Source organism: Sarcophilus harrisii, chromosome 6, assembly GCF_902635505.1.
Source record: "Sarcophilus harrisii chromosome 6, mSarHar1.11, whole genome shotgun sequence".
Taxonomy (NCBI): Eukaryota; Metazoa; Chordata; class Mammalia; order Dasyuromorphia; family Dasyuridae; genus Sarcophilus; species Sarcophilus harrisii.
Window position 1 is genome coordinate 70,453,091 of NC_045431.1, and position 11,763 is coordinate 70,464,853.

Sequence of the window (11,763 nt, forward strand, 5' to 3'; positions counted from 1 at the left end):
AAGATCCTAGTCTCAAATCCCCAAGAGAAACAAAATACTATTGGCTGGCAGGGCAAGTTCTCATAGATTACTCTATCCAAATGTTTCACCTATGAAGTGATAGCTTTACTCCTAGGCATAAGATATAATAGATCAGAGGACCGTGACAGGGAATTTTCAGATAGCAAAGGTCTGGTTTTCTAGGATCAATATCCACAATTCCACTGACCCCAAACCATAGAGCTATTGGGAACTATGTCATTGAATACATATTTTATTGGATAGAACAGCCCCAGTGATGACTTCACCTCTTTCCTGAAAGAAAGCAGGTCATTCTTGCTACACTACAATCCTGTTAAATCATTATGACAAGATCCAGATATATTATGGGTCAAATCATTCATCCCAAACATTCTAAAGAGTAAAAGTTATAGTTTATAAAGAAGATGTGTATCAGTTCATACTTTATATCAACACTATATTAGGAAGTTGTTTATAAGCACACACACCCTCATACATACACACATACATATCAATGTATACACAAATGTATTGTAACATATACATATGTGCATATATAGGTATACATAAATACATATGCATTATATATGTACATACATATGTTTTAATAGCTTAAAATTACATGAAAACTACAGACACTACCATGTAAGAGAAACAGGGTAGAAAAATATAATAGAGGATCCACCTCGGGCTCAAAAAGACTTGAATCTAAGAACTGCCTCTAACATAAACTAGCTGTGTGATTGCTCAGATCACTTAAAAATCTCAATGTTCTAGACCAAGGTTTCTTAAACTTTTTCTACTTGCAACTCCTTTTGCCTAAGAAATCTTTATATGAACCCACGTGTATGGGTATAAAAATAGGTATATAAGCCAAACATTTATGGATAATAAATCATATTATTTGATGATTATATATTATTTAATTATAATAAATCATAATATTGTAACACCCACATTTAAGTATGAGACCCCATATGGGGTCATGAGTCACAGTTTAAGAAACCATATCCTAGACAATTCTCTAAAACTATAAGTTAGAGATAAGTTGTTGATCTATATTAGTGGAAGCAATTTCAACATTGGGAGTTCTCCCTCATCACCTCAGGCCTACACTATTAAAATAACAGGTTGGTCTCTCTGCAACAAATCTTTCCTCACTATAGTGTATCTTCCACTCAAGTGTCAAAGTGATATTTCTAAATTGCTGGTCTAAACATCTGCCTCCTTCTCAACAGACTCCAGAGGTTTCCTCTGTACTTCTGGGCTTTCCCTTCCTAACATGGCCACATTCACGCACACACCCTTTTCCAGTCTTCTTACATTTTCTACGTACACACACATATACACATGGATCCAGTTTCTTCAGCCTTTTTGCTGCTCTTCAGACATGATATTCCATCTCCAAACTCCAAACATTTTCTCTAGCTGGACTCATGCTGAAATTTTCTTTCTCATCTCTGCCTCCTGACTTCCTTCAAGTCCCAGCTAAAATCCCACTTCATAGAGAAAGCCTTTGCCAATCCTTTATTCCAGTCTCTTCCCTCTGTTAATTGTTTCCACTATATTCCTGTACATAATATTTTTTATGTTGTCTCCCCCATTAGATGGTGAGTTTCTTGAAAGCAGAAACTGTCTTTTCCCTTCCTTTGTATAGTAGGTATTTAATAAATGTTTATCAATAGACTGACTTTACAATAGTGAAAACAAGTCAAAGCCAAAAAAAAAGTATATACTTATTAACAATAGTAGCCAAGCATAATGCAAAACTTAAAGCTCTAAAATGTGAGAAGGCCTGGGTTCAAAAACAATCTCTGATCTTTAATAGGTGTGTGTGATTCTATACAAACGATTTCACTTTTTTTTTTTTTTTTTTTGCTTTAGGAAATCTACTAGGCCTTAACTACTAAATCACAGACCTAGTAAATTTTATTAAATTAATCAATTATCCCAACAATGATATTACAAAGAAATTAGGATTGTAGACTTGGAACTGAAAGGAAACTCAAAAGATAGTTTAGTCCAGCCAATCAAATGATGATTTGATTGATACAAAACTTGAGTTTCAGAGAACCCCTCTGAAACTCAAGTTTTGTATTCAATCAAATCATATAGTTCAATATATCAATATTGAATAAATCAATAGATCAATTAAAGATCATATAGTTATTCCTGTCTATTATTACATTACTCAGATCAATGGAATACAATAAAAAAATAATAAAACATAAAAGCAAAAAACTGTATACATAGAAGCATATCAACCACATTCAAAGTTAGAACTACTTACAAACTAATGGCAAAGTGGATTATGATACTGAATTAAAACTTAATGTGCACTTAAAGCATGTTAGTTTTATATTGTTACTTTAGAATCAAACTATTCAGCAGACTGTATCCAGGAAAGTAAATGCAATATCCTAAGTGATACTTTCTCCTACTCATTAAAAAAATTAAAGGTGCTAACTTCACCAAACACATCACTAAGATAGTCTCTGAATAGTTTGAGAAAATTTATCCTCTTCCACTAACTGGTACAGTAGCTTCTTCAAAAGCCCAGAGAAGCAACGAGCTGATCAATCTTGGAAAAGATTTTTTTTCTGACCTTCTTTCAGGTCATCTTTGAACCTGCGCGCTCTCTCTCTCTCTCTCTCTCTCTCTCTCTCTCTCTCTCTCTCTCTCTTTCTTTCTCTTCCCTCTCCTCTCTCCCTTTTCCCCTCTCCCTCCCCCCTCTCTCTGTCTGCCTGTCTGTCTCCCCCCCCGCCCCCCGTGTTTATCTCTAGGTCTTTCTGTTCACTTTTCTGTCTCTGTTTTATCTCTCTGTGTCTATCTCTTTGTCTCTGTCTCTCTGTTTGTCTGTCTCTCTCCTCTATCTACTTATCTAATTTAGCTAGGGAATATCAGAGGGAATGGAAAGGTTATTTTAGGGTCTGGGTTTTTTTTTAAGCCCTAGCCCCATAGGAAGGCACATACTCCCCTCCCTCCCTCCCAATCCTGCCTACTCAGCTCATAAATTTAACTAAAGTGAATCAAGATTTCCTTAAAAAAACAAATAAAACAAAAAACAGAGAGGTAAAAGCTGGATAACCCCAACCAGTCATTTAAAAGTCTGTCCACTCCTGAACTACAATGTGGTAGTATTTTTAAAAGAGGGGTGGGGGGACTAGCAAACAATATCCTTTTTAGGAAGGGCAGAATCTGCTGTATTTAATATAACCCTGAATCAGTCTGTGAAAGGCCAGAGCTGCAAAAGGCCACATTCTGATCTCAGACCCATGGGTGGGTGTGTATCACTGTACATCTTATAAAATTAGATACAGTCCCGAATGGGTGTTTGTATGCATGTGGGGGCTGTTTTCACAAGATATCCAGCAATATGTGCACATGCATCTTAGGATCAGTTTCAAGCCTCGAGGCTGGCTTTTACTTTGTGAAATGCCATTAGAGCTGCAGAAAGTCTACCTAAAAGGTAGGCCTTGGGGACTGATAACAGTCACCTTAGAGGACCTCTCTCCTTCAGCATCTAGGTGGGTACCATACTTTAATATCATAAAAATGTAATTTACCAACAAGGGATGAAAATACCAGGCTTGCTCATAAAAAGGAGAGAAAAGAAAGACTGAAAAGTTGAGTCCATCATGGATGGTTAGCTATTTTTGAAGGCTGCCCTTTGAACGTCATTTTCTTATAAAATATGACAGTAGGTATTTCAGTTTCTACCCACCATGAAGTGTTTTGTACACTTAGCCCTAAATGGTATGAATTACCGGACTACACCTGGCAAACTAGGTGACAGAAAATAGCATATCAGAAACAGGGCACAGGATCATTATTTACAAAATACACACTTCAATAGAGTAAGACTCCAGAGAAGCCTAACTAAGCTGTAGCCTTAAAGAGATTCTAGGCATTAGCGATCATAACGAGACTAGGGTCTAGATTACTTTTCAATGGAAGATAGAAAACTAAATATATGGCTCCCTGCTCCACAGTGTATGGTACTGTCAAAATTCAGGTAAGAAAGCCTTTAACTCTCCAAAAGTCCTATTTTGTAGGTCATCCTTTCATTATCTTTTTCTGGGTATCAGGTCTGATTAAATTATAGAAAATTACTAATATATTACTCAGAACAAATAGATGGGCTCCCACCTGTTATGTTTATTTTGTCTCATCTTCTATCCCAACAACTCAGTGCAAACAAGGGGAAAAGCAGGAGATAGGGAGTGATTTTTTTCAGAAAGACAGGAGCTGTGATTATTTCCTATATATACCTAAAGAAATAAATGCCTTCCTTGATGAGTAGGAGACCAACACTGGAAGGATAAGAGTCAATGGGATTTTTCCAGCAGGAGAATCTTTGTCAAAGGCCATCACCCACACAACTTCACACCAGGTCTCCTTTGTGACCAAAGGAACAATTAGACTAGCCAGGATTACTAATCAAATTCTGGATAAAGAACAGAACTGTCCTCTTGGTGAAACTGGTCCATATAAGGATTCAACCCCTGTCACTGATCTCATCCACAGCCTGCTCAACCTTCTAAACTATCCAGCTCAGCTGGACAGATATTCATTCTATTTTATATCAGTATCCACTTGCCCACCAGTGTCTGACACATAGTAGGTGTTTAACATATGCTTGAGTGATAGAAAAGTATATTGAGATTGGGTGACTCTTATTTGGTATTTTAAACAAATTTATAATCTCAAAAAATGTCTGCTTGGTCACCCTTCTGACTCAGGACAGGTCTTAGGTGCGTGGAGTGTTTTTTCCAGGCCATCCATCTAATTTTACATGTCTCCAGAGACAGAGCTTTTCCACCTCCTTTGGAAATCTACTAATAGATGTCATTCAAAGCTTCTAAAATCCTAAATGGCACCATGAGCTTTAGCACTGGCCTAGGGCTGCCCAATTTAAGCTTTACCAGTGTGATTTATTAGCGCCTTGTACAGAAAGACTTGTCAACTCGCACCAACAGTGTGATTCTCAGGGTGTGATGACAGTAACCAGGTAAGAAATTAGAAATCAATTTTTTTTATTAGAAACTATTTTGAAGTATTAGGAAGGCTACGACTATGAACTGCTTGCTTTCTTTGTTGTTTTTAAAAAGAAAGAAAATATGAATATTCTTTTAGGTGGAGTACATCATTCCAGTACATCAACCCACACTGCTGTTCAATGGGGCGAGAGACTGCAATATTTTAACTCCACTAAGACTAAAAATGAACATTTGTTGCCAATACCTTTCAGTTCAAGTCGGTACACTGCAATGGTAAATAAGACTAAAGATTGTGTCTGTCCAATAATACTATGTATCTATAACTTATTCCTTATATTTTTGTTTCAGACTTGTGATTTCCTCACTTTGAGGAAATCATTTGTATCTCAGAGAGCTGTCCAGACTAGTGAAAAATGAAATCATTAGTAGGAATCTGTAGCACACAACTGTTAGGAGCCACCGTAAAATTCAAACCCAGGACTTCCTAACCAGATGGGGCTCTATCCTTCTCTCTTCATAAATAGGGGCTCATTTTATCTCTAGTCTTTTTACTTCCTACTTTTCCTTAAGTCCTTCTAGTGATAAGAAAAACTCTCTTAGAAATAAAGTCTCCAAAGGGTATATATACTATATCCATGACTGAATAAATGACATGGGTATTTTAAAAGTTGTATTGTTGTTTTTAAAAATTAACTTGTCCTTCTTGTTCTCCACTAGGAACAGGTATGAGATTAAAAAAATAAAGATAACAGTGATCCAATTTTATGTGTAACTTAAAGGTAATGTGAATTCCAGAATCATAGACCTAGAAGGGGAACTCAGAGGCCCACTCAGTTGAGGAAATCGAGGCTGGCAGAGGTCAGATGACCAAAGTCACACAGTGAGCAGAGCTTTGTTAGAGCTAGAACTCACACTCAGCTCTTCAGAAGACAAATCCGGTTTTTAAAGTGATGAGACGGGAAAAAAAAATAAAGATGCTATTGGTTGTAAGGAGAAAATAAACTCTAACTTCATTAATCAATGAATCAATCGATATGCCCTTATCAAGTGCCTACTATGTGGCAGGCATTGTGCTAGATACCTGATATAGGATATAAAACAAAATCTCTATTCTCAAGGTAGGATGACAGGCGATTAGCATTTTTTAAGTGCCATTTGAGGATGGAAGGTAAGGGACTATTCTAAGTTACAATCTAAGTGAGAATTCAATAGAACTGGAAAGAAGATAAGAATTTTCCCAGTACGAAAATTCCACCACCAATAACAGCATTCTATTCATAAAAAAAAAGAAGGAGAAAAAAAAGCTGATAACTACTCTAGGCCAAGTCTAGCTTAGGGAAAACAGATTTATTCCAAGTAGAATTTTTTAAAGCTGCCACCAAACAATAAGGATAGGCCAAACATCCTTTTGTTGGGTACGGTTTGCCAAATGCTCTACAAACAGGAGGAATGAATCACCATTAAATTTTGGGGGGTGCCTACTTTGTTCTCAGTGGTGTACTAGGCCTATATCCTGAAGCCAAAACAAGTCATTTCAGGAGCCCAGGAGTGAATAATTGCCCTAATATATAAACCAGAAGTATAACAATTAGGTTAGGGGGAGGGAGGGAAGAGGTACAAGAGAGCCAATCACAGTCGCTTATGGCTTAGACTCAGTCCCCATGGGTGTAGATCTGGATGAGAGTGGCATCCAACATATGGAAACTGGTCCCTGATTAAGGGAATTCCTGGGACTCTGGGGCCAGTCCTAACTCCAACTCAGGGAATCAGGTCCACAATCAGAGAAAGAAAACTTGGGCCTAAACTAATCTGGACTTTCAAGGACTGTGTCCAAAACTGCATTTCCCAGCCCTGTCATTTTATAGACAAAGATCACCAGTGAATAACGCAATATTTGTGGGTTGAACTTTGGAGACTAAAATTCCGAGTTTTCTATGATTCCTTTGATTTGTTCATAGAAACAGACTCAACAAGTAGGATGAATAATAATAATATTAAATGAACAAATATATAGAACTTTAAGATTTGTAAACTGCTTAGAATCTTATATACTCCATCTTTGTTAATATTGTTCTTCAACTAATAACAACTTCACTTTTCACCTTGTCAGGCTTTTAAAAGTCAATTCTTTGCATGCGGTGGGGGAGAGAGACTCGCGATTTCTCACTGGTAGATTTCTTTCTTTTGTTAGTGCTGAGATTTTTTTTTTTTTTTTTTTTTTTTTTTTGCTTGTTGGTCATTAGTGATTTTTAACTTTAAAAGTCCAAGAAGGACTCTTTGAGGTCAGTTGCAAAACCCTTCTTCCCCAACTTTTAATCCCCCTGTATTTAGTGTGAATTTTAAATTTTGTGCCATATTCAATAACATCTTGAAAAGTTGGTACATGAATTCTATCAGAACTGCTTTAATTAGCGGGCTGTCCATAACTTTCCCTTCAACTTTTGATGAAATACGAAAGAACTTTATTTCGGGGGATTCAAAATACAGATTACTCCCTCCTCCCAGGAATCAATTTTAGCTTTAGGAAAGGACCTGAGCATCACAAAATATCGCACATTAAATGCACATTAACACTAAATTTTTACCGTCAATATTTATTATATCTCCACACTGATGCAACAGTTATCCAAGCATCACTGAACATGTAACAACGTTTTTCAATTGGGACTGAACTACAGAATCCAACCATTTGCCTAGAAATATCTCTTAGTGCAAAAGAAAATTACTTCTTAAACGGGTATAAAACTACACAAAGAAAGTATCAGCGAAACCCATTCCATGCAAAGGTAAGTGGAAAAGCTTAAGTCTTCTCTTTAAGAACTGGACGAAGATTTACAATGCATCCAAAAGGTAATAGCTTTATTTCAGCAAACGTTTGCTTTTTAACACGGAGGGAAGGGGGAGGTGAGCAGGGCGAGCGTGTATTTTGAAAGTGAGTGGATAATAGTATTCATTAAGGACCCGGGTCCGAGAGTTGCCTCCCCAAAGCTAACAATCGCCAGTCACAAATGCACAGGAGAGAGGCCCACCGTGAGCGAGTTAAAATGGAGACTGAATTTCCTCTCAGTCCTCAGAGACGGAGAGGGTAGTCGCACCGGGTCAGGGTCAAGGTCACTAGCGGGGCAGTCTGCAGCTGCCTGAATGCTCCATACACAGAAATGTGTGTTGGCTTTCCAGCTCCGTCACAGGAGAAACAGATAAATCTCTTCTCCTCTCCCACCCTCCCTCTAAACCCCCTCTAAAAAAAGGGGGGGAGTGGGGGAGACCAAATTCCCCCTCCCCCTCCGATATTCCTATTCACAGAACAACTTAGTAAAAGCTTCCAAAGTTAAAGAGCAAGGGGGAAGTTTGCGAGGAAGACCAAAGCCCCGGACTTCTCACGGACGAGGATTAAAACTCTCCTCCCTCCCACCTAGAGACACCCACACACCCTCCCATCCGTTCCTTAAAAACTGTGGTGAACTGGAGAAAGGCAGCCATGTGCAAACACACTCCCCTGCACTCTGGCTGCCGTTGCCGTTGCTGCAAGTTCTCTGCGAGGAACGAGTGCACGCCGACAAAACTCTCTTTCTCTCTCTCCTCTTACCCAGTGCACAGAAATATGCACACGCCGAATTTTCCTATACACACACACACACACACACACGCACACGGCTGCCTGTGGGTTGAGTTTTATGTGCATATATATGACATATGTGATATTATACTCAGAACCTCTAGCGGGCAGACGAAGAAAGGACTGCACAGGGGCAATTTTATTTATTTTTTTTTTCAAGGAAGGGGGGAGAAAAAAAGCACAACCCGAGCCCTGTGCGCCGACTCCGGCGTACCGGGAAGGAGAAAGAAAGAGAAATATTTGTGGAGCGACTGGGCTGGCTGGCTGGCTGGCTGGCTGGCTGGCTGCTGGTGCGATTTCTCGCCACTCCGGCTTTGGCCTGGGTGGCCCGGGGTCCGGGAGGGCGGAGCAGAGCTGGGCCGGGCAAGGGGAGGGGGCGCGCCGGGTAGCGGGGGCAGCAGCTTTCACCCCACCCCCTTTCCCCCCTTTAGACACCAACACAACTGGTTCGCGAGGGGGTGATCGATCGCACTCCCAGTCTGCAGCGGAAACACACTCACACACACACTCACACACACACACACTCTCAGCCTGAGCTCAAGACACCATAACCTTAACCCTTCCCCCACCCTCCATGAACTTCAGGTGACCGACCACGTCTCTCTGACACATAGGCACTGGGGCTCGGCCCCGTCCTTCTCCCCCAAGCTCCGGGCTGGGCAGGCGAGGGAAGCGAACCCGCGCTCTGCCCCAAGGATTGGGGGGGCAAGGGGGGAAGGAGGGCACAAATGACCCTTCCCCTTCCCCCGAACCCCTCCCTTCGACTCCTCCCGAGTCCCCTCCTCCCCTCCCTCCCAGTCACCCCGCCCCACGCCTTTCCCCCTGCCCCCTCCTTCCCTACATTCACGAAGCCCGGCGGCCGCCCCGGGGGGGATATTTTTAGTTGCTTCTCCCTCCTTCACTTTGGGGGCACCCCGCGCACACATAGACACACACACCCCGCTGGGAAGGAGAGAAAGCAGGAGATGGAGGGGTACGAGTGGGGGGAAGTTAACAGTATTTCAAAGAAAAGAGGAGGGGGAGGAAGGGCGGGAGGGGGCGCCGGGTGGAGGAGGGGAAGGGGGACCAGGTCGTGTCAGAGAGGGGAGTGTGTGGCTGCCTTGCCTGCAGGCGCTGGAGACTGTGATGCACTTTAGTCCTGGACTCTGCTCTAGTCTGGGGGTGGGGGGGCAGCACTAAAAGCCCGACTCTAGGCTGGCTCAGTCTGCTCCGACTGACCCTGCATTTTATTGCGGCCAGGATCCCTGCCTCCCTCGGCTCCCCTCCCCTCTTTCCCTCCTCCTTCCACTCGGCTCTGCTCTGCAGGGACCTCGCATGCCACGATCCACTCGGTTCGCCTCCTCCAGTCCCTCAGGCTGCGCCCACCATCCGGCAGTCCCCTACCACCTTCACCCCTGGCACCAGTCAGACCTCTGTGTCCTGCAGCAGCGGCGGCGGCAGCGGCGCCCCCCCTCCCAATTCTAGGCACCCACACCCACCCTTGCCACCTCCACCTCCACCACACACCGCAACAGCGGTGGCAGCAGCCGCCCCAGCGGGGTGTGTGTGTCTATGTGTGCGCGGGGTGCCCCCACACCCTCTTCAGCCGCTCGCCGCCTCGCCCTCCCCCTGACTCCCTTCTTCCTCCTCCTCCTTCTCCTCCTCCTGCTGCCGCCGCCCGCGGCTCCGGGGCCGACCAACCCAGGCGCAACCTTTAGCCGGAGACGGACCTCGCGATTGATTCTGTACCAGACAAGACCGACCGCGCTGCTGCCCCCCCACACACACCTCGCGCCAGGCATCCCCCCCCCCAGCGCCATCCCTGCCCCCTGCCCCCGTCTGCGCTCCGCCCTGCCCCAACACCCCGCGCCCCTGGGCACCGGGAAGAAACACCAGGAATTTTTTTTAAAAGACTCCAACCTTTCCCACCCCTCCAAGAAAGAATAACCCCCCCCTCCGGCATCCACGGGGCTCCCCCTTCCTGCTCTTGCCCCCTCCCACCCGCTACCCGGAGCCAGGAGGGGCAGAGAGAAGGGAAAGGGGGGGGGGGAAGGAGAGAACACGATCGCCAGGGGAAAAAAAAGAGGGGGGCGAGAGAAAGAAAAAAAAAGAGAAAGAATAGAAAGGGCACAGGGCTGATCATCACCAACATGGCTGCCTCAGCACAGACCTAAGAGAGGAATAACCCAGGCTGTGTCTTTGTCAGCTTCACCTCTGTAACCCTAAACTAATGCAGAAAACAACGGAGCAGGCTGCAGAGGGGAGAGGGGGGGGGGGCCGAGAAAATGGCACGAGAGGAGGTGGAGAAGGGATGACTTACGTGAGGGAAGGCGCTTGGGCTGCTCCTGCTTCCTCCTGGGCATTTTCCCCCTTTTCTCACATTCTCCTCCTTGGGTAATGGGAGATCAAATAAAACCCCCGTGGGGGCACCGAGGCAGACCCGGGCAGCGGCAGGCGAGGCAGGCGGGGAGCCGGGAGAGAGCAGAGCAGGGGGAATCCCTTCTCGCAGCCCTGGGCAGTGGGTTGAAGCTGGTCTCCTGAAGCCAGAAAAGGGGTTTTCTTCTTTTCTTTCTTTTTTTTTTTCCTTTCCAACCTCTCCCCCCCTCCTCCTTTTTTTTTTTTTTTTTTTTTTTTTGGTCGTGCACCTGGCTTGTCCCCGATCGTATATATTCTTCAATGGATCTGCTTAGTGGTGTCTGTGTGTGTGTATGTGTGGGTCCTATGCTTGTGTGTGTTATGTGTGGGGTAGATAATGAGCCCTGGTGCGGCGGTGTCTATGGCCGCTCTCTGTGTGTCTCCAAGCCCCTAACACTAATGCAGGGATCAAAGGGCAGCAGCGGCAGCAGCCGAGCTCACAGCTCGCTCTTCTCTCTCTCTCTCTCTCTCTCTCTCTCTCTCTCTCTCTCTCTCTCTCTCGCATAGGCTGAGAGGGAGAAAGAGGGCGAAAGCAAGAAGCACACACACACACACACACACACACACACACTCACACACACTCACTCAAGCTCTCGGAGGCAGAGCAAAAAGGAAGGTGCCCCCCAGGCTCCCAGGGCGTACTTAGACACCGATTTGCAAGCGCTCTGCTGAAAAGAACGAGTGGTAAGGGGGTGCTTGCGGGGGTAGGATGTGCTGCTTCTGATTTATCCCGCTATTTAACAATCTGAAAGG

The 11,763-nt window shown here is 43.8% G+C and overlaps 1 protein-coding gene across 3 annotated transcripts in view; it reads right to left on the reverse strand.

The window, feature by feature from the left end:
- The window catches only part of ZNF827 (zinc finger protein 827), a 256,084-nt gene extending 244,616 nt beyond the window's left edge, over positions 1 to 11,468 (reverse strand). For all 3 annotated transcript variants that reach the window (XM_031942030.1, XM_031942029.1, XM_031942031.1), the window contains exon 1: positions 10,916 to 11,468. In XM_031942030.1, the coding sequence (XP_031797890.1) occupies positions 10,916 to 10,958 (43 nt within the window). In that variant the 5' untranslated portion in view covers positions 10,959 to 11,468. The remainder of the gene's footprint in view (positions 1 to 10,915) is intronic.
- Between the last annotated feature and the right edge of the window lie 295 nt (positions 11,469 to 11,763).